Genomic DNA, 21797 nt, shown 5'->3' with positions numbered 1-21797 from the left:
CGTGCCTGTATGGGAAAAGGAGCAGGGTCACGCTCGACAAAGCTCGATGGTAGGCATGGCCCTTGTAAATTGGGCCGAGCCTCGATCATGGATTATCACGCACTCACGATGGACCCTCACAGTCTCAGTCAAACGATGGGTAATTCAACGACCAACCAACATAATTTGTGGAATGTGATCCGCAAAGGCCCTTTTGTCGCGCCGCCAAGATGTTCGCTTCTGTAAGGTACAGATACCGGATGCTAGATGGGACACGTCTCGGCGACAGGCATGCACCTTGTGGAAGCGTTTATCGGTCATATGTCACTGTTGGATCCAACTTACAATGTACCCTCCCCTGGCTATGGTCGTGCCATACCTAATGAAATCGTATCAAGTCCTCGGCTTATCACAGCAGGTGGCAAATGCGAGCCCGGGTCTTCCGATCCTACGCTAATCCGAATGCCAGCCTTGATCGCTTGGATGATTAACCCGTGGCCGACAGGGGGGAGGGAATTGATGCGGGACCTCGGTGCTTGCTCAAACTGGCCCGTTGGCTCGCCATGTAACTTCGGTCATTCACATTTGGCTCTCGTCTTCAGCACGCCTCTCCAGTGTCTCACCATTTACGCAAGTTGGACACTCCATATATCTATCAAGAACTGATGTTCTCAATTGTGCGAAAGACTCGGCCCTTCCCTTTGGCTTGATTTCCCATTTGATACCTCGTCATTCTTTGTTGTCTTTCCTTCTCAACTCACCCTCATTCCTTGTGGTCTCGCACTCTTTTGTTTTACACTCTTTGATCTACTTTCAAGCATGTCATCATGAGGTCGTCTATAAGATTCATCTTGGTCTCCCTTGCTCTGGGTGCCGATTTGGTGCGATGTGCCATCAACCTCGACGGCTCACAGGCTGTAGAGCCTGCGAGCGAGGATAACCCCGATGACCCATCACCTATTGGTGACATCAACACCTACCAGCCTGATCAGCATGACTGCCCCCCTCCTTGTGTGGACTACGCCAACATCCACAGCTGGATTCCCTACCTATCTGTCCAACGTCTCAGCCGTTGCAAAGCCCCAATGCTCCTGCAACTCTCCGTCTCTCAACCCCTCGACGTCGAAGACTCTACCATCCTCATCCGCAGTTGCACCCTTGGCTCTCATTCAACCGCTGCCAAGATTATTGATGAGACTCCGGTTGAAAATCCTAAGAAGGAAGACACCCTTGTGCAAGACGGTAGTCTCAATGTTGCTCCAGCCTGCATTATCAGCGGCACGCCCGTCTCCACAAAGCTTAGTATTGGCAAAGGCGACCCTGGCAATGGAAATAAAGAGCATATTGCCAGTCTCCTGGGGGGCATCAAAAAATTCTTCAGCACCAAAGATAACTGCGATGAGAAGTTCGTATTTGCGTACTACCAACAGACTGTTGCAAGTGTCTACATCGGCCCTGGACTGGGAAAACCAACCGTCAAATCGGCTCTGGATGCTCTGGGTGAACACATCAGCGCCGGTGGCTCTGCGTCCAACCAAACAGTCGCAGAGCTCTGTGGTAACGGACGCAAGCCACAACAAGTCTTTGGAGTGACAATCGACACCACGGGAGATCTCGCGGCAGTGCAGAAAGCCGCTCTAGATTGGAGCAAAGGCACTTGCGCTATCCAGGGAGCCATACAGGCTGCTGGGCAGTTCCTAGACGTCCGAGTGTTTGACCTTGCCGGAGAGGATGCCGATCTCGTCGACGCTCATACAACTCCCTCGACCCCCAGTCCAACTCCGGCTCCAACCTCGACGCCGCGAGGACTAGCGGCAAGGCTTCTGGGGCCTTGGAAGCGAAGCGAGTTGGAGAAACGCGCTGTCTGCAAATACGCTCAGGTCGAGGATGGTGACAGCTGCACAACCCTTTCTGTCCGGTGCGGCATTCGTGGCGCCGACTTCCTCAAATACAACACCAAAAGCAACTTGTGCGCCACTCTCAAGGCTGGTGACTATGTTTGCTGCTCAGCTGGTGACCCCTACAAGCCCCCGGCACCAGAGCCGAACGCCGATGGTACATGCAAGTCTCATCTCATTGAGAACGGAGACTCTTGCGATGCCCTGGCCAAGAAGCACGGAGTCACTGTGAAGGACATTGAAAAGTGGAACGCAAAGACGACGTGGGCCTGGACTAATTGTAAGAGCATCCTTGTCGGCTACAACATGTGCGTCGGTCCAGGCCTGCCGCCTCTACCACCGCCTCAACAAGGCGCCGAGTGCGGTCCCCTTGTCCCAGGTACGAAGCCGCCCAAGGACAACTCGACATCACTGGCAGACCTCAACCCATGCCCTCTCAAGGCTTGCTGCAGTAACTGGGGCTTCTGTGGCGTATTCCCAGATCACTGCAAGATCAACGCGCCCCTGGACGGCGCCCCAGGCACCCGGAATCCGGGCTTCCAGAACACTTGCGTCTCTAACTGTAACCACGCGATTAAGGAAAATTCTGGTCCACCCAAACAGTTTGGAAGAATTGGTTACTACGAGGCATTCGGTATGGAGCGCGAATGCCTTCAGATGGGGGTCAAAGACGCCAATACAGACGGCTCCTACACCCATATTCACTGGGCATTTGCCTCCATTGACCCACAAACTTGGAAGCCCGTCATCAAGCAGGGTAAGGACCAGTGGGCAGATTTTAAAAAGCTTAAAGAGAAGCGTATTCTGTCTATTGGCGGTTGGGCCGACTCTACGGAGCCTGGCAAGTTCAACATCATTCGCTCGGCCATCCTCCAGAACCGCGAGACATTTGCCAACAACCTCGCCCAGTTTGCCAAAGACGAGGGTATCGATGGCATTGACATTGACTGGGAATATCCAGGAGTAAGTCCCGACGTTCCTTCGACAGATCAGATGATTGCTCCCTTGACGATTCACCTTGTTCACCCAATGTGCCTTGTGCTAATTCTGGTCGATCAATTAGGCACCAGACATCCTGGTTGACGGCAAGCCGATCGGTGAAAAGAGCGACGGGCTCAATTACTTGCGATTCCTCACAGTCTTGAAAGACAAGATGCCCGCGGGTAAGACAGTGTCGATTGCAGCACCCGCGTCCTACTGGTACCTCAAGCAATTCCCCATCGATCGCATCGCCGAAGTCATCGACTACATTGTCTTTATGACGTACGATCTTCATGGCCAATGGGACTACGGCAATCCAAATGCTTACGACGAATGCCCTTCGGGAAAATGCATTCGGAGCCACGGTGAGCATCATAGCAAAACTCGGATAAAGTCATTATGAGGGCAAGTCGCTAACCCGAGGCCAAACCTGTAGTCAACATGACCGAGACCAAAACCTCTCTCTCCATGAGTATGACACATCCAAGCCCCAGTCATGCCATGCGGAGTAATGCTAATTCGAATCCCAGTAACCAAAGCCGGTGTGGCCAACAACAAGATCTTTGTTGGCGAAGCCAGCTACGGACGATCATTTCGGATGGCCAAGGACGGATGCTATACCGCCATGTGCGAATTCACTGGCTCCCGACTCAAGTCAAACGCGAAGCCTGGAAGATGCACTAAGACGGCAGGCTACCTTGCCAATGCTGAGATTGACGAGATTTTCTTAAATGACGGTGACTATAAGACTTTCTATGACAAGGACTCGCAGTCAAGCATTCTTCTCTACGATGGTTTGTCACCCTAGATCCGAGACTTGCCAGGCAGACCTCCTTCTATCCAACTAGCCTTGTAAAAGCTGTGCACTAACACCCAGGTGAAGGAGACTATGTGAGCTATATGACTCCAGAGATAAAGAAGTCGAGGCGCGATGTCTGGACCAACCTGAACTTCGCCGGAAGTATTGACTGGGCTGTGGACCTACAAGACTTTGTGGAGTATGAAGCCACCCGAAGATTCCAAGATGACGTGCCTGCGATGCTGACCTACTCTGCAGCGGCAGCGGCAAAGCTCAAGACTACCCTGACGATTACGAACCCGACATCGACGTTGACCTTTACCCAGAATGCCAGGGCAAGTATACCTCGTTCAAGGAGATGGAGAACAGTAAGGGTATGGCCGCTCATTGCGTCGAGAAGTATATTGTCGACGTCGAGGTTGCTGTCATGGAAGGAGCCTTGAAGAAGTACAAGGGTCTTGTTGACGGCGGCTACGACAAGAAGTTCGAATACTACGAGGGCTACGTCAGTGACCAAGTGCCTGACCAAATCGAGGCGTTCATGATCAGCGGCAAGGCGGATGACTACTTCAAGTGCACCGAGACCAAGAAAGTGACCTGCTGCAGCAGCTGCAACTTTGCCACCTGCCACGAGGACTGCGACTCATCCAAGAGCTGCAAGGATGGCAAAGGTCAGGTCGACGTCAAGTGTCCGCAGATTTATAGGAGCAACGCAGGGACGACCAGGAATGTCCCCAACGTCACGTTCACGCTGCAAGACCCAAAGGGCTTCTGGAAAGACATTGGCGAGGAGTACGGAATTGACGAGTCATGGATCAAGTTCGACAGGCAGCACATGAAGACCACTAACGGTTGCCAATTCGCCGGCGAGGAAATACGGGACTGCATCGACAAGATGGATATTTTCTACCACAACTACCCGATGAGGGACAAGGTCGAGGTGGTAAACCCCAAGAAACTAGTTGGCGAGTCGTACGATGACTCGAAAGACCTTCTGAAGCGTCTCAAAATGGTCAGGGATGATGTCGATTACGACGACCTCTCGGATTGGGCCGACGTGGTCGATGCTGGCTCTCTGCCCGCGCTGACGATACAGGTGGCCGTCGATAGCATGGACAAGATTGTTGAGACTGTCAAGGAGATCCAGAAGAAGATGCGTGAGGAGTTTATTGTCAGCTTCATCACAGGTATACTCTTCATTGTCCCCTTCGCAGGTCAGGCTCTGGGGAGCATCGGCCTGGCGTCGCTACGTTCGCTGCTCCTCCTTGCGGGCGCGACTGGCGAGGCGGGTCTGATGGTATATGGGGTCATCGACGACCCGGCCAACGCTTTTCTGACCGTCTTCAGCTACCTGGCTGGCGCTGGAGTCGGGCGAAGCGGCTTCACAAAGGCTGCAAATGCGAGACGGTCGATGAAAAGCAGCGACGTTGACAAGCTGGGATCGATAAAGACCGACTTGCAGCGGATTGAAGATTTGCGTGGGGGCGCTTGCAAGATTTAGTGAAAGATGGAGATGAGGTTAAGTAGACTTAAAGGAGGCGGTGGACTTTGAACACTAACTTCTTGTATGAATATCAGACAGGTGCCTTGTTACCCTCGACGGTTAGATTTGAAGTATACATGAAAGATATTTAGTCATTGCAGTAGCATCAGGTTCAAAATGCTTGACTTGTGGATAAAATTGTGTTTTTTTTACCTTGTGCCTGAGTACACAGGAAATACATGATATATGTAATAGTTATAGCATCAAATTCGTCCACTTCCAAAACCCTCAACGATGCTTCTTAGAATCTGTGTAATCTGTACATGTCAGTGCAGGCAACAGGATATCTAATTAATTCCTGTTAATTAACGTACGGCAGATTCGATCCGAGCTCAGAGACAAGAAGAACAGCCGTGTTTTGTGGCATTGGTCGATGCGGGACTTACCTCGGTATTCTATCTCAGCGGACAGCGAGTCGAGGACGCTCAAGTTGACAAACTAAACTACCCTAGAGACGGCTGCATATGAACTGTTACTGGATCACTCTGCTGGTGTTAAGCACGCTCCCACATTCCCCCTTCGGCACAATCATCTGGATTCCCACGCTGATGTCCGCAAAGCCAACTAAATCAATATACCCACCGCATCAGTCGTACGAATACCGCTCGTTATCCAACCAACAAGAGCAACTCCAAGAGTTAAGAGTCTCTCAAGCAGCGTGTCTCGTTTCCCATAGGCCTCATAGTTGTAGAAGAATAGGCGAATGTCTTGACGAACGTCGGAGTATAAATCACAGGACGAGGCTGTAGGTGTCGCTTCGGCTGGGAGCTGAAATGCAAAAGCCCGAGGCAAGCGGCAGCGTGATCAAGTGCCAAACCTAAGACTCGCCCGACTTGGCCGCGACCAGCTCTCCAGCTTCCAGCACTCTACCTTTGTATTTACACAATGTCTTCTACGAGTCTCCAGGTGCAGTTTCCGCCATCTTGCGCCCTCAATAGAGACTGCCTTTACCCCCCTTCCAGCATTCCCTCTCAGTCGCACTCCGATCAAGAGGCTGATCACATGCACTATCTCTTAGCCAGGACAAAATCCATGCGCATCTCACCCATGAATTGTACATGCCGCTCTTCAATAAGCTGCATACTAACCTATTAAGAGGTTAGAGTGTCCTAGTACACACATACCCAGAGGGGGAACTAGAAGCTTAACAGGAAGAAAAAAACACCAATAATAGTAGCAACAATACAGAGTATATATCCAGTCTATTCAAAGGTTGACACTTGAACAATCCATAAGCTGTTACTCGACCGTGTCTGGTACATACGACCATAGCTCTTAGAAAATACGGGATCCCGTCCGCTCTCCCTTAGTCAAGCTGAGAAGCGGCGAATTAGTACTCGGGTCGGTGACGACCGGGGAATCCTCGCTGTTGTATGTTCTATTTTTTGATGTTTTTGCTCCCTTGAACTCTTCTTGCCTTTATGGTTCACTTGAGAGGTTATCCGATAAGATCCGACTAGGATCGTCTGATCAAAGCGGTCTGTGAGAGCTTCATCCCAACTCAGTGACTTATCCCTCTTGTTCAGTAAAAGAATTATTATTCTCAAAATAAACTCACTCAAATTGACAGGAGTCCATGGAAGACGTTATGTTGTAATTCAAACAAGGAGCGTGGCGAGACTCCTTGCTGAGATCAAGTGTGATGTGTCGTTGTTCTGGGACCTTCGCCGTCATGGTGTGCCGAAACCCGGACTAGCAGCGGAATTGTATCACATTATGATGGGTGTTGCGGGAGTGCGTCCGACAGCAAAATCCGGCGTCACTCTCTCCGTCACCAAGTGTTACGTTGAAGGATGACTCCACGAGCAGGTTGAAAGGAATAATAACCATGCTCTTGATAAGCCCGCGTGACCACTTGAGCACGCTGGGCCGTCAGCTTTTTCCGCTCTTGTGACAAAAAGAGTAGCCAGACGGATTAAGATTGAGAATTCGTATTTGTAATGATTTCAGATTGGGCGTTCGTAGTTTTATTTCTCTCGAGTTAACTTACAGTCCCGTTGAAAATTGACGGAAAAGGGCGGATGGCGGCTATATCCGACAACCGCCCACCAGGCGCCGGATTCAGCACAAAGCTAAGAACGACAGCGATCAATCGGAAATAGTTCCCTGAGCCCAGAGCTCCATCTATAGCCGTGATAAGACAGAAAATGGAAACGGAACGATGTTTTATTGGCTGAAACCCCGCATCTTTTCCGATACAGATGTAGCTAGCATTCCGTGCATAACCGTCGGGGCATCTCCACGCGACATCGGCGCCATGTCCGAAACGAGCCAGCAATCATCTATTTCCGACGCGAGACATATATCGACAGGTAGGAAGGTGCGAGGCCTGACGTTAGATGCAGTAGATGGCAAGGTAAATCTCGCACCATGACTATCAGACACGATACTGCCACGCCGGCCGTGTCTCAGGCTGCGGCGTATGAGCCAGAGCCCAAGCTGTACACCATCGATGAGCTAGTTAAGCGCCGCGCCTCTGAGCTCGGCGATGCACCGCTTCTCGGCTATCCAGCTGCAGGCGTGGATGACTTCGTGGAACACAGCGCTCGCGCCGTAGACAAATACGTCGATGCCGCGGTTGTGGAGCTTCGAAAGCTGGGATTGAACCCTGTCGTACGTGCCAGAATGAGACCTGCTGTCTGTCTCTACAGCTAACGCCTTCAGGATGCCCATGTCCAGAGCCCGCCCGTGATTGGGATGCTGGCCCAGTCTGGTCTTCACATCGCCGTCCAGATCATCGCATTGAACCGATTGGGATACGTGTCTTTCCTGATTTCCACTCGTCTGCCAAGTCCAGCAATCAAGCAGCTTCTTGATCTCGCTGACTGCAGCACCATCCTCACGACGCCCAATTTCCACCCTGTCCTGACCGAGGTTCAGCAGCAGCGGCCGTTGGAGTTTCTTCCCCTGTTGATGCACTCCGACTACTATGGCAAGGATGCACCAAGATTCGTCCGCCCCTACAACCCAGAAAAAGAGGCTGGGAAGATTGCCGTTATTCTGCACTCGTCTGGGTCGACTGGCCTCCCAAAGCCCATCTACCTCACCAACAAAAGTTGCATCGCGGCGGCTTCTACAAATCTGGACATGCGTGCGCTGCTAATGTCACCAATGTTCCACAGCCACGGGTTTTACGAGATTTTCCGGTCCATCTACTCTGGAAAGCCCCTGTACTTCTGCAACTATTCCCTGCCAATCACAAGAGAATCACTCTTGCGTATGCTTGACGCTGTTAAGCCCGAGCTATTCCACTGCGTCCCGTACGTGGTCAAGCTTCTTGCCGAAGCTGACGAAGGTGTTCGTGCTCTTGCTAAACTCAAGCTTGTCTTGTTTGCAGGAAGCGGCTGTCCTGATGACCTCGGAGATTTGCTTGTGCAAAATGGTGTAAAGCTCGCTGGAAATTATGGAACGTGAGTTATCGCCGATCCCTCAACGAATAGGGACTAAAACAATACAGCACCGAAATTGGCCGGGTCATGAATTCGGCGCGCCCAGATGGTGACACGGCATGGAACTATTTACGTCCTCTACCTCAAGTGGAAGAGCATTTCATCATGGACGAAGTCGCACCGGGCTTGTATGAGTGTGTTGCTCTTCAAGGCCTGCCATCAAGGAGCACGACGAACTCAGATGACCCTCCCGGCTCGTTTCGCACAAGGGATCTTTTTGTGCCTCACCCCACGCGACCCAAGCTATGGAAATTCGCATGCCGCCTCGACGACAGATTCACACTCATCAACGGCGAGAAGGTCCTGCCACTTCCCATCGAGGGTCGGATTCGACAGGAAGAGATAGTCAAGGAGGCCACTGTGTTTGGTGACGGACGCACGTATCCTGGAATGCTGATCATCAAGGCAGATCGCGCGGCTCACATATCCGACGAGGAGTACCTCGAAAAGATCTGGCCTTCTGTGGAGGATGCCAACCGGCGAGCAGAGACCTTCTCCCGGATCCCAAAGGAACTGATCGTGATCCTGCCGGCTGACACGATATACCCGCGAACCGACAAGGGAACGTTTATTCGAGTTCCGATGTATCAAACTTTTGCGAAGGAGATCGAGACTGCATACAACACCTTTGAGGGTCAGAGCAACCAAGGAGGAACCGTATCCTTGGAGGGTGATGAACTGGAGGCGTACTTGATTCGCCAACTGAAAGAAAAATGCGACATTGAGCTTCCGTCGCCCGAGATGGACTTTTTTTCCGCAGGAGTCGACAGTCTGCAGTGCATCAAGATGTGGAGCTTGATGAAGAGAGAGCTTGATCTCGGTGGTCGACAGTCGCAGCTGGGACAAAATGTTCTTTACGAGACCGGAAATGTCAAGCTACTGGCCCGGTACTTGGAAGGACTCAAGTCTGGCAAAAAAGATGTGGTGCAAGACGAATTGCAGACTATGGAGAGCTTGATAACCAAGTACTCATCCTTCCAGCCTCATGTAGCGGGAGATGCTGCGCAACCTGAGAAGGACCTTGTGGTAGGCAAACCCATTTCCCGTTCAGCGTTGAGTCTCCTAACTTTGCGGTAGCTTCTGACCGGTGTCACCGGTGCTCTAGGCGCCCATATCCTTTCCCAACTCACTGCAAAACCTAGCATTGGCGCAGTGTGGGCCATGGTGCGAGCATCTGACGATTTGGCGGCGTCGGAAAGGTTGTACAGTTCGCTCGAGGCTCGTGGAATGACCTTGACACCGGAGCAAAAAGCCAAGGTTGTACCTCTCTCGTGTAATCTGGGCGAAACAGATCTCGGTCTCGACGCGTCCAGGATAAGTGAACTCCAGTCCAAGTTGACCGTCGCCATCCACAGCGCCTGGGCTGTCAATTTCAACCTTCCCGTTCAAAGTTTCGAGGATCAGCACATCAAGGCCGTCCATAACCTGATCCAGCTCACTCTTTCCGTGCAAACACCCAAACCGGCGCGATTCTTCTTCTGCTCATCCGTCTCGTCCGCCGCAGGATCGCCTCGCCCCGGCACAGTGCTTGAGGCGTACGTCCCTTCACCTTCTTACGCACAGAAGACGGGCTATGCGCGTTCCAAGTATGTGGCCGAGCATATCACGCGTAATTCCATGAAGGATTCCGGCGCGGCAGCGAGAGTCTTTCGAATTGGGCAATTGGCCGGCGATACCAAGATGGGAGCGTGGAATACGACGGAGGGAATACCGTTGATGATCCAAACAGCGGTCACTTTGGGTGCTCTACCAGCTTTGAATGAGGTGAGGTCCACGTCTCCGAACTCGGATGTGATGGTGAGCTAACGGGATGTACCAGGAAATGAGTTGGCTTCCAGTTGACCTTGCTGCCAGTGCCATCCTCGACCTAGCCAACATTGGAGTCGAGACACCAAGTGATCGATACTCAGATCCCGATTTGATGTACCACGTACTAAATCCAACACGCTTTCACTGGGCGCGAGAAATGCTCGTGGCATTGGCCAGCTCGGGCCTGAAGTTCGAAACTCTCCCGACGAGCGAGTGGATGGAGAGGTTGAGGCAGTCCGACCGCGACCCGCTCAAAAACCCCCCGATCAAGTTGCTGGATTGGTTCGAGGGAAAGTACGGAACCAAGGCGGCCTCGTCTGCTGAGAAGGGGGTGCTGGAGTATTTGACTGACAGAACGAAGGAGGATAGCGCCACTTTGAGGAGTGTCCCGGATGTGACGGATGTGGCATATGTGAAGAAGGTGGTTGGGCAATTAAAGAAGAGCTGGACGGCTTGAGTGTTGGAATATCCCGACACATCTATATATATCCATATCAGTCTGCCTTAGCCTGGTCAAGACGAGAGCGAACATGAGAATGAATAGAATAACTTGTTTCTAGAATCTGATAGGAAGGGGCTGACAACTTGATCAGGACCAATGAGCATAACCAAAAGCTCTACTCCCCTGCTAATTACCCAAGCATTTGGGGGCAACACTCCACGGAGTGAGCGCAAGTTTATGTTCGAGCCTTGACTCGATAGCGGTTCAGTTTTGAGCTATATGGTGCCGGTGGGGTTGGCTTGACAGCTCATGGGACCTCCATGTCGCGCGGGTAGCCTCACTCTCCTCAGAGTAAGCCTGTATACCCCAATCCGGTGCAAAGTTTTGCCTGTACGCTTGGATTAGTCTTCGTATCCTGCTGGGAAAATTGAGATGAGTGGGGTAAGACCCAGGGATTTCCACCAAATCGTATCCGAAAACTAAACGATCACACATCATGAACAGTGCGGAGGTCATGCTCGTATGGCTCAGCATCTACCACGTTTCCGGTAACCTCTTGAGCAAAGATAGAGATAAAAAATCGTAATTCAATGTCACCAATTAGACAACCTCGTTCATAGGCTCGTTATCTCCCGCACTTGTTCTGTTCCCTCAACATGTCTCTCAAGACTCCCAGTCTAGCGGGCCTCGTACTCACGTTGCTTTCATGCACTTAAGCATGCGGTGTCCCCTCCCAGACCCACAAGACTCTGAGCTACACGCACGTGGCAGCCATCACCGTGGAGATGAGGTGGTACATCACGCCCGGAAATCACCGCTGGTGCCCGCAAATATCATCGGACCATTTGAGGACCGCTAGCAGGTAAATGTGGTGCTATAGACAAAATTCAGTCAATTTGAATCGTGTATTGTCCTTCAACCTTGGATGGTAACATTCATTTGAAGATACAACTATGTCCCTCACCTCTGTCTCAGTACCCCGTCGGTTTCTCTAAGCTAGGTCTACCAAGCAGGCGTGCTCCCTCTTCTCAATGGTTTAGCGAGAGATCACTGATGTCCGATCTTATCAGATATGCAATGGTGGCTTTCAGATTGTGTCGTCATTTACAACCGTAATTGCAACAATGTAAAAGTCATCCCACTCGATAGTGGGACTGTCGAGACTATCGGAGATTCCCAACTCATCGCGCTCCGTTGCGCAGGTTGTACGGTAAATCCCTAACGACGATCGATTCAGTCTGGTCTGAAGGCTCATCTCGCCGATTTTAGTATCCAGTTTTCACCTACACCAGACCGCATGATCAGATAGTTCTTCTAAAGTGGATACAACAACGGGGATTACAAGCATTTGCCAAGACGCTTGTCGTGGCCAACTCCCTGCTATCAGAGACGGAACGTCGCTTCCGCCGTGATAAGATATGACTTACGTTATTATCTGGGGGTAATTCACGACACTTTTCTTTCTCGAGCCATGTCATCGGTCTTTATCTTTACCCTTTTATCTATTCGGTATTTGGATTCCGGCCTATTAACAATCTTGATCAATTTTACCGCAGTCGCTTGATATCTTCTACGACTTCAATGGCTCACGCGGCCCTCTGGTGCTATCTTCTAAGATCTCCACCTTTCTGGTTTATGCCTCTATCAAACGAACTTGCTATCACAACATGTTAAAATTATCTCAAGCTAGCTATATACAGAGCAAGATAAGATCCATATTTGACCACTTGAAGTTTCCCATGAGACAGAATATTGATGTATAAAACACTTGGTCTTTCCTCAAATCCTCCCCAAGATAGCTGGCTTGCTTCTCCCAAACCTCCCAAAGCTATCTTCTGAGAGTGTTCATACTATTTACAATGCTTCCCGGTCGATTTAACCTCTTTTTTCTCAGCGCCTCGACAGCGCTGGCGACCTCCCAACAAGGCATGGATCCGAAAAGAGGCTGTGAGGTAATTAACTCCACATTCACTTTGAACTTTCAAGGGTTCTATGATCACCTGGATCCGGAGAACTTCACCGTTGCGACGGTTGTCAAGTCCCCTTAGTAAGTCTACAATTATTTTCTTACGTGAATGAAAGTTTACTAATGTAAATTAAGTGACGGACCCTCTCCTGTGGAACTTTTCAACCATCCCCAGTCGTTACCGCAAGGCAGTTGGAACATCACTTTGACAACTCAGAGGGCAATCGAGTTCATCAACAAGGCTGCTGACAATGGAATTGGTCTTTTGGCTTTCCCAGAAGTGTGGTTTCCTGGGTTAGTACATGTGAACTCGGTCTCCCCCTGGAGATATTAGGCCTAACAGATTTGCCACCAGATATCCGTTCACTATGATGTCTAAGCCTGAACTCTCTCAAAGTTACATCGACAATTCGCTCGTGGAGAATGACTCGAATTGGATTGCCCTCGTCAATGCAATCAAGAAGGCTGGGATCTATGTCGCAATCGGTGCTTCTGAACGTATAGGCGACAAACTTCACATGTCCCAAATCTTCTGGTCTCCGGAGGGCGAAAAGTTAATCCATCGCCAAAAGCTTCGTGCATCAGAGTTCGAACGTAATCTCTGGAGCGATGGTGATGTTGACGGATTCAAGGTAGTGCCCACTCCCTATGGTCGGATTGGGCTTCTTGAATGCTGGGAGTAAGTAGGGGCGATCACCTCTCATTCATCTAGGCACCCTACTGACATCTACCCTTAGACATCTTCATGCCCAAATGACTTTCCCTATGCAAGCGCAACTTGAGGACATCCACATTGCCATGTATCCCAACATAAAGAGTCCCTACGAACCCGAGGATCCCGACAAGATTTCGCACCCCTTTAGCTCCATGGCTGTCAATATGGCTGGTGTTCATATTTACAGTGCTACAGCTAAGGTGTGGAGCGTCGTTTCCGGCATGGACGGCGGAATAATTATGAACCCCGTTGGTGTCATTCAAGCGTTGCTTCCACCGCCAACAAATGAGACCTATCATGGTCCTACCTATCTGGCTCACAGTATAAACACGACGACTTTCAGACAAAACAGGACGTATGAGGTAGGTAAACGAACTACCAATTAGTGGTGTATGAGAAGCTAACGCATGGTTTAGGTCAATAGCCAATTTGGCTTTGGGTCGTTGCTCGAGATGCTCCAATCTTATCCGTCTTATATTTCGAAAGATAGGGGAACCTTTATCCTCAAGAAGACTGTAACAATCTCAGACCTCTTGCGTCTAGCAGAGAAGGGTGTTAAATATTTCAGTGGAGATGATACGGCTGAGGTTCCTTTGTGAGATGGGAGCTTACTCTGATAATACGTGAGAAGCTCTCTTGATTTTCACTGTTGGCAACGACTTTCGAGTTTAGAATATTAGCCAAAACACTGAAAGTCAACTCTGCTTTCCTCGGCTATTGTTCAGATACGCCTGATCTTAGAGAAAAAGTGACTCGGCTACAGATGTAGTAGCGAATGAAACTGCTGCTTGAGCAGCAACAGATTGGAACAGCAGCTACAACAGCAGCTGGAAACAGTAGCGTATCCAATGTGAGACTATGGTGATGCGCATGCATTACTATTGGGTTAAATAAAATCTTGTGTCGGGATGTAATTTCTTTATACCTTCGTGCTGGCGCTTTTCTTCAAGCCGCCTTTTTTAATCTTGGCCATTAGCACATTCTGCCCAATGTGTGACAGCATCAATACGTTTATTACTTGGTAAATTAAAGGAGGCCTTTTGCTAACAAGTCTATGTACTCCAGAAATACTGCAGACAGCGCTGCCGCCACACATCCCATTGTGCATATCGAAAGACCCGTCAACGAACGAATGCATGATTCTTCCTACGTTTCTGGTACACCCTTATTCATCCGTGACCCAGATGCACAGCAAATAGTTGACGCATTGAAGTCGTCGTTGCCCCAATTTACCGAACGAAACATCGGCTTTGACAATTTGTGGGCCGCATTTGTCTGTATAGAATTCAACGTTTATATAGACCATGGCCTAGTGCAGAGTGGGCTGGTCAACATCAGGGGTGGTGTTTTAGTCATGTCATTCTCGCATTGATACCTGTGCCTTCATTTTGAGCGGATATGCATTTCTTTGTGTTGGACGGTTAACGGGTCATTACGGTCATATGTATGCTATATTTCCGGTTTCTTGTTATATCTTCTGTGTTTGAAAATATCTTCACAATAATTGTGTACTCGTGAGTTCAATGTATGCAGTAGATCACCAAGGTTAAAACGTGAGATGGCACCACCATAACCAAGACAGTTGGCTGCAACACTCAACTTGATTGCACGGAGTGTAACGTGGAGAACAATCACATAGCTTCAGTATTATGTTAGTTCTAGATCGGTGTGGTATTAATTGTGTTACGAGTGTCTGCTAGTGTTGCGTCTTCATCCAGAAGTATTCTACGAATTGGATGGTTAATGACGGATACCTCGCCGAACTACGCTTCGCTGGGTAATCGAAAGGAAAGCTTCCTAGAGCCAGCAATCTTGGTAAATGGCAATATGACTCGAATGGAAATAGAGGCGAAGTTCACGGCGTAGGCAATAGCGGCGAGAGGTTGGTTTGGCTATTCGTGCATTGCCTTGCTATCCTAGCGCTGGTTCATACAATCTTGTGTGGCAGGGAAGTACAAGTGCAGTTTGAAGCAGTATTGCAAAAAATGAGTGCTTTATAGCATAAGTTAATTACTGGCTCTTTCAGGCCGTACGCTGAGCAATGCGTGTGCTGGAGTATCGTCTGTCAAGGCATTCAGTTCTGTCGGCCGGGGGTCTTAGTAGTCGTTGGTGGGCTTCAGTGCGCTGACTCCAGGGCACTGACTCCAGGGCAGCGAGGTGGGGAGACTTTTGCTTGTGAATCTCCGCCCCACCAAGACATATAATCATCGCCCACAAATAGACCCATTTAAATATCTTCACAAAGGCTAAAAAAAAAAAACATACAACAGCGAGGATTCCCCGGTCGTCACCGACCCGAGTACTAATTCGCCGCTTCTCAGCTTGACTAAGGGAGAGCGGACGGGATCCCGTATTTTCTAAGAGCTATGGTCGTATGTACCGGAGACACTCGAGTAACGGATTATGTGGGAGACTGTTGTCGCGTTTCATCACAGAAGGGGCATGGCTTAGAGAGGGCTGAGAATCCGAATCACGCCTGGAGGCCATTCGAACGGAATTTTACAACTTCACAAGGCTCAAAATAGAAGCCACCCCTTAAATTCCCTTTATTAAGCTTTCTTTAGCAAACCGTGGACCTCAGATCAGTAAACACAAAGCAGAGTGTTAACATCCTTTGACGTACTACGTACAGGGATTGAAAGCTATCCTTTCACACATCGCGGTCTTTTAAATTGACTGTAGCTACACTGCGTCGAAACATGGCTTACTACTTGCCGTCATTCGCTCCTCCTTGGGCTGTTAGTGCTGTGTCACCGCCGCCTTCGAATCGTATTCGTCCAAACTGAACCACAAAATGTGTGTGGTGGCTGCCCACGCTGCGCCTCCAAATCCCTGGTCATTGATTCGCAGCGGACAACGAGGCAGATTTTGGGTCGCCCGAGAGAGCCCGCTGCGCCAAGACGAGGCTCGTCGGCGGAATAGTGAGCTCGTAAGCCCCATCTTCTTTTCCCCGCAGACTCTGGCATTTACTCCTTCAAGTACGCGACCGATACGCGCCCAATACGTTCCTAATCCTCTCAGGTATCCGTCGCCGGGCCTGCAAAAGGCTGGCTAAGCCGTCATGTCCGGGCTCGAGATCCTCGGGGCCCTGGCGAGCTCCATCGCTGTAGCCCAGATGTTGCTCGCTGGGCGGAGCGTGACGAGTTTGGTTCGAGGCATCCCCGAGATCCAGAGCGAATGTGATGCTTTGAGAGACGAGGTTAGTTCTTATACTGCTGGGGCTGCTCGTACCTGAGACCTTTGGAAGGAGAGCTAAGAGACTTCCAGATTGATTTGATCGGGGCTCTTATCGAGGCAGCCAAGAAGACTTCCGAGTCGCTTCGCGCGAAAAGGACTCCAAGCGGCACCTAGACGATCGCCTGATAACTCAGTCGGCTCAAAGAGCAGCAGAGATGGTGGATGAGCTTAGGGCAGTTTTCGACGCCTGCACAGAAAAGGTCGACGACGACAAGTGGAAGGCCAAGAAGCGCAAATGGCTTATTGAAGAGAATAAGATGGGAAGACTTCGACTTAAGGCAGAAGGGGCGAAATCGACTCTACATATGGCTATGACGAATCTGGGGAATCAACAATTGGCCATCAACAATAGGCTCATCACAGACAATATGGCTCTGGTGAACTTAAGGTATAACAAGCACGCCAAAGACCACCCCGACAGCTCCGTTACTAACATATCCACAGACCCAACACGGAACTTTTGCGCCGGTTCGAGTTATTCATGCTTTCCGAATCGCAATCGCCCCCACCGAGCAGGGCTTCGAGAGTTGAAGAATTGCCGGAGTCATCGTCGGAATCGGGAGACAACAACATGGACATAACGGCTAGGCACAAACATGAGTCGAACTTTCTGTCTTCGATAAGCGGAGACAAACAGCGAGGGAGCACTGGAGAAACGCCACTACCAGGACAGAAGAGACAGGAGGCGACATCAACTTCCATCTCACACACGAGTCGTCACACTACCTACGAACAAGAACGGAACTTCTTGCAATTTCAGAACATTCTGCCCATAGGAAAAAGCAAGTGCTCACCAGATTTCCGATGCCGATGCCACTTTAGCCAAGGGCGTTTCCAATCCCCACGTTGGTTTCAACCTTTGTTAGGATCCTGGCTTGTCAGCTACAATTCCGTCAGCAACTTCGGGAGAAGAATTTGCAATTGGAGAGAATGCAATTCAGGAGACGATTCATACATAAGAGTGGAGTACCGGCTCCCCAAACGGATCATGGCCGGATTGCTGTATATTCAAGCCTCATACGGCAGCACAACAAGCCTTGATCTATCGCTCAGACCATCTAGGGTGTTGGTGTATCATGATGTTTGGGAGGAAATCCGCAAGGGAGGAACATTCGAAAAATTTTCTCAGCAAGGAGTTAGATTCTTCCCAGATGACCAAGGGGAGGACAACCGTGGATTACTAGAGGTACGTGTTAATGACAGTGGGACTTAGGATGCGGTAGTTGCTAACAGGATATTATGCAGTATGCCATTATCAATGGAGCATATGACTCTGTTGAATACTTACTCTTTATGTGGAAGGACTTGTTACCGAAGCAAGGCTTACCGAGGTATGTGTTGCCTGGTCCTGCGGGGGACGGGAAGCTGACACTTGGTAGTACAGTAGCAGTGGCGGCGAATGTAAGAAAGCACGATAACCTAAGCGACAGAGAGGTCCACCTGCTCCAACAAGCACGGTCATGGGCCAATGATGGATTTGACCTAAGATCAACCAAAGTTCACCGAGCAGTGAGGCTCGAGGACGGTCTCCCACGGGCTCTTGAGGAGGAACCGTGGGCAATTGGCCAGTACAACGAGCAGGGCACCACCCCTCTCCACATGGTAGTGCAGCAAAACTGGGTGCGGGGCCTGGAGCAATTGATTGCGGCAAAATCTGACATCAACGAGAAAGATTGGCGAGGACGGACAGCACTTATGCTGGCCGCCGTGCATGGCCACATCTTATGCATGGAGGTATTGCTCAGGGCCAACTGTCGTGTGGACCAGCAAGACGACAGTGGTATGACAGCACTGCACCATGCAACATTGGGGGGTTCCGCCCCAGCGGTGGCCTTGTTGCTAGTAGCCGGAGCATCCCCGACGAAGCGCGAGAAATGGGGCCAAACACCCTTACACTACATGGCATACATGGTAGACCAAAAGGCGGCAGATGAGATTTTGCGTCTGCTGTTGGTCAAGGGTGACGACCTCGACGTAGCAGACGCGTTCGGACATACACCAGCAATGGTTGTACTAATTCTTGGCAATGTGCCACCCTTGCGGAGCCTCATCGACGCCGGCGCGTCATTGCATTTTGTCGACGGATACTCGCAGAACCTGTTACACTATGTAGCTCGTTGGTGTACAGTCGATGCCATGCACTACCTGGATTCCCTGGAGCTTGGGGGAATAAATACCGACATGCGTAACTCTATCGGACATACGCCGTGGGATGATGCTTGTTACTACAGAGACGACGCGGGAAATTTCGAAGGTGCACGGCAAATCAGCCCTGAACACGAAGATGCCTTCCTTGTTTTGTACAACAACATGTTGTGCCGAAACTTACAGGACGAAATTAATACACTAGAGAGGCTTCTCCGAGCTGCAGCTGAACATGACATGGCCACCTCAAGCATGAATCTTAATACTCTCATCAAGCAAAAGGAAGATTGGAAGGAGCCAGATTTGGCAGCTTGGAATCGGGGGATCAACAGTTTGATTCGTGGAGGGCGCTGGGAATCCGCCGCATCAGCCTTGGAGGATACCCTAGAGGAGTTGAAAACGAAAAAGCTAAGCTTGCCTCGGAAATTCGACGACCCAGAGACGTCTTCTGACGAGGAGAGCGTGGGAACGGAAGAGGCGGAAAGTGAATGCAACTCGGAACCACCAGTCACTACACAAACTTCGTGGCCGTGATGTTGCTGAGTTTGTGAGAGATTCAACACGATGCTCAAGAAAATATTGCTTAGATAATGACATAAACATTTCCTGCTCGATGATTTTGGCATTATTGAGGTGGATCAGCCTCCTCCATCTGATTGAGTTTACGGAACGTGGAAAGGGATTGGTGCGTTATTCAACACCTTGAATCGAGCGTTTCAGAGGCGAGAGATTTTCCACGGAGGAACACACTACTCACCGCATTTCAATGCCAACTGGCAACCATCCCCTCACCTCGACGGAACTCGGAGCATCCTGGGGGGCCGAGCTGAAGCAGGCGGCGTTGGCCAAGGAGGATCCTGGCGTGTTTCACACCCCAGCCCATTTTTATTGCGAACCTTCTTTTCTCACTGGCTCTCGGCCTGTCGGCTGCGATGGGGATCGAATGGATGTCACCAGATCTTGGCAGAAACCTGGCCTGCATCGTGGAATCCGTGGCCTTGATGATCGGGCGCTGCTCTGCTGAGCCGTTGGACAAACGTGTAAACCATGCGCCGTCTAAAGTCTCCCGCACGCCGTCGCGAACTTTACTGTGGCCACCATCAGCGTTAAATTTAAGCTTACCAAAGATTAAGCCCTCCTAAATCCGGTGGCGTGTTTCCCTTGGCTTCGTTCATTCCCGCTCTGCGACGCGGTCGGCTGGATCCGACCTTGTTCACGGCGTCCAGCCATCCGATTGGGTGCAGACGAGCATGTCACTGTTGTTGAGGGCAGGGGGAATGTCATTCGGTCAAACATCCGAACCTGTCTAGTTTTTGTCGTGGTATTTCCACGAATAAAACTCTGTGGACTGCAGCGGAAACCGCCAAGTCCCACTGTTAGCAGTCACACCATGCCACATTCGCGATGTTGCCGAGCCCTGTAATCTAGCCTCGTCGGTGGGGCGGGCCTGAAACCCCGTCGCAATAGGGGGCGTCGAGTGACATCTTTGCCAAATGGCGTCTAGCAGACAATCCACAGGCATCCACAATCCCGGGTTGGGCTCGTATCTGCAAGATTGCAATGGTTGGGAGGGACAGACAGCAAGCAAGGACCTGAGAATGTTGTCACATTGAGATATGGGTCAAGGAGGCAGGTTCTTCATATATAAGGCACCACGAAGTCTGTAAATTAACTGCTTTCCTCATCACTATCAACTTTCACTCGCTCACTCGTTCATTCTCTCAACTTCTTTCACACTCATTAACCCTGGTGGTTACAGCTTTGTCACTCTTCAGACATTTTTATCTTACTAAAGCCAACTCTATACCGACTTACCAACCACTTTTCAATCATTCATCATGCAGTTCTCCGCTCTTCTCACCGCTCTCCTGGCTTCGGCCGTTGTTGCCGTCCCCCAGGGCAACGTCACTCCCAACACCATGGGAGCTCTCGAGAAGCGTGCTAGCTTCCCTATCCCCGCCTCCAAGGGATCCGTCACCTACAAGTCTGTCCAGACCATCAAGGGCACCTTCGATGGTGGCATGAAGACCTACGGCCGTGGTGTCAAGTGCACTGGCCAGGCTGAGGGTGGCGACGCTGACGCCGTCTTCATTCTCGAGAACGGTGCTACCCTCAAGAACGTCATCATCGGCGCTGACCAGATTGAGGGTGTTCACTGCAAGGGTTCTTGCACCATCGAGAACGTCTGGTGGAAGAAGGTCTGCGAGGACGCTCTTTCCATCAAGGGTAACGGCAACGCCCTCGTCAAGGGTGGAGGTGCCACTGGCGCTGCGGACAAGATCATCCAGCACAACGGTCTCGGAACGGTCACCATTGATGGCTTCACCGCTGTCGACTTCGGCAAGCTCTACCGCTCTTGCGGCAACTGCAAGACCATGGGCACTCGCAACGTCGTTGTGAAGAACGTCAAGGCCTACAACGGCAAGCTCCTCACCGGTATCAACTCCAACAAGGGCGATGTCTCCACCATCACCAACACCTGCGCCACCTCTGTCAAGGAGATCTGCACCGAGTTCCAGGGCACCACCCCCGGCAACGAGCCCAAGAAGCTCAGCTCCGGCCCCAGCAAGTCCTGCAAGTACACCACCGTCAAGTCTTGCTAGATGCATACCGCGCTTGGATACGGTAGTGGGATATCCGATATTTTATTGGATGCGGACTATGAAAGGCATGATACACTCCGATTTGAAGTGGGCACACTTTCAAAAGCACGTCTATTACTGTTGGCTTTAATTACTTTACCTTCTGGCTACATGCTACTATTACAATATACATATTGCTATTGATCACAAACCAATTTCTGACTCTTAGGGTGAACACCATGCACAGTAATG

At 50.5% G+C, this 21797-nt stretch overlaps 7 protein-coding genes across 7 annotated transcripts; 6 read left to right on the top strand and 1 right to left on the bottom strand.

The window, feature by feature from the left end:
- The first annotated feature begins 335 nt into the window (after window positions 1-335).
- Window positions 336-5400, top strand: BGZ61DRAFT_461607 (uncharacterized protein). The gene is made up of 7 exons (XM_046247189.1): window positions 336-397; window positions 449-2840; window positions 2941-3223; window positions 3295-3330; window positions 3389-3652; window positions 3742-3856; window positions 3916-5400. Exons 2-7 carry the CDS (start codon window positions 807-809, stop codon window positions 5156-5158), a joined length of 3975 nt encoding a protein of 1324 aa, XP_046097646.1. The 5' UTR covers window positions 336-397; window positions 449-806; the 3' UTR covers window positions 5159-5400.
- A 2170-nt stretch (window positions 5401-7570) lies between these two features.
- BGZ61DRAFT_365520 (uncharacterized protein) lies at window positions 7571-10915 on the top strand (the record flags this gene model as incomplete). Its single annotated transcript, XM_046241620.1, has 5 exons — window positions 7571-7813; window positions 7865-8610; window positions 8658-9675; window positions 9727-10413; window positions 10469-10915. The coding sequence occupies 5 exons, from the start codon at window positions 7571-7573 to the stop codon at window positions 10913-10915; spliced, it is 3141 nt and encodes a 1046-aa protein (XP_046097645.1).
- A 1844-nt stretch (window positions 10916-12759) lies between these two features.
- BGZ61DRAFT_538287 (carbon-nitrogen hydrolase) lies at window positions 12760-14180 on the top strand (the record flags this gene model as incomplete). The annotated part of the gene is made up of 5 exons (XM_046254633.1): window positions 12760-12947; window positions 13002-13160; window positions 13222-13545; window positions 13604-13943; window positions 13998-14180. The coding sequence occupies 5 exons, from the start codon at window positions 12760-12762 to the stop codon at window positions 14178-14180; spliced, it is 1194 nt and encodes a 397-aa protein (XP_046097644.1).
- A 2462-nt stretch (window positions 14181-16642) lies between these two features.
- BGZ61DRAFT_538286 (uncharacterized protein) lies at window positions 16643-16932 on the top strand (the record flags this gene model as incomplete). The annotated part of the gene is made up of 2 exons (XM_046254632.1): window positions 16643-16780; window positions 16849-16932. The coding sequence occupies 2 exons, from the start codon at window positions 16643-16645 to the stop codon at window positions 16930-16932; spliced, it is 222 nt and encodes a 73-aa protein (XP_046097643.1).
- Window positions 16933-17038: 106 nt separating this feature from the next.
- On the top strand, window positions 17039-19574 carry BGZ61DRAFT_430579 (ankyrin repeat-containing domain protein). Its single transcript, XM_046243815.1, has 4 exons — window positions 17039-17206; window positions 17263-18004; window positions 18064-18149; window positions 18198-19574. Exons 1-4 carry the CDS (start codon window positions 17076-17078, stop codon window positions 19495-19497), a joined length of 2259 nt encoding a protein of 752 aa, XP_046097642.1. The 5' UTR covers window positions 17039-17075; the 3' UTR covers window positions 19498-19574.
- Window positions 19575-19726: 152 nt separating this feature from the next.
- On the bottom strand, window positions 19727-20138 carry BGZ61DRAFT_484024 (uncharacterized protein; the record flags this gene model as incomplete). The annotated part of the gene is made up of 2 exons (XM_046249553.1): window positions 19727-20051; window positions 20086-20138. 2 exons carry the CDS (start codon window positions 20136-20138, stop codon window positions 19727-19729), a joined length of 378 nt encoding a protein of 125 aa, XP_046097641.1.
- A 516-nt stretch (window positions 20139-20654) lies between these two features.
- On the top strand, window positions 20655-21756 carry BGZ61DRAFT_461601 (pectate lyase-domain-containing protein). Its single transcript, XM_046247188.1, has one exon. It carries the CDS (start codon window positions 20802-20804, stop codon window positions 21564-21566), a length of 765 nt encoding a protein of 254 aa, XP_046097640.1. The 5' UTR covers window positions 20655-20801; the 3' UTR covers window positions 21567-21756.
- Window positions 21757-21797: the final 41 nt, after the last annotated feature.

Source organism: Ilyonectria robusta (assembly GCF_021365365.1).
Source record: "Ilyonectria robusta strain PMI_751 chromosome Unknown BGZ61scaffold_28, whole genome shotgun sequence".
In the NCBI taxonomy this organism is placed as follows: Eukaryota; Fungi; Ascomycota; class Sordariomycetes; order Hypocreales; family Nectriaceae; genus Ilyonectria; species Ilyonectria robusta.
This window is presented reverse-complemented; position numbering and strand designations above follow the sequence as displayed.

Coding starts and splice junctions, on each gene's coding strand:
- BGZ61DRAFT_461607 (XM_046247189.1), top strand. CDS start 807: ATGAGGTCGTCTATAAGATTCATCTTGGTCTCCCTTGCTCTGGGTGCC. Junction 3,653..3,741: donor AAGCATTCTTCTCTACGATG/GTTTGTCACCCT, acceptor ACCCAGGTGAAG/GAGACTATGTGAGCTATATG. Junction 3,857..3,915: donor GACCTACAAGACTTTGTGGA/GTATGAAGCCAC, acceptor CCTACTCTGCAG/CGGCAGCGGCAAAGCTCAAG.
- BGZ61DRAFT_430579 (XM_046243815.1), top strand. CDS start 17,076: ATGGGAAGACTTCGACTTAAGGCAGAAGGGGCGAAATCGACTCTACAT. Junction 18,005..18,063: donor ACAACCGTGGATTACTAGAG/GTACGTGTTAAT, acceptor GATATTATGCAG/TATGCCATTATCAATGGAGC. Junction 18,150..18,197: donor CCGAAGCAAGGCTTACCGAG/GTATGTGTTGCC, acceptor GACACTTGGTAG/TACAGTAGCAGTGGCGGCGA.
- BGZ61DRAFT_461601 (XM_046247188.1), top strand. CDS start 20,802: ATGCAGTTCTCCGCTCTTCTCACCGCTCTCCTGGCTTCGGCCGTTGTT.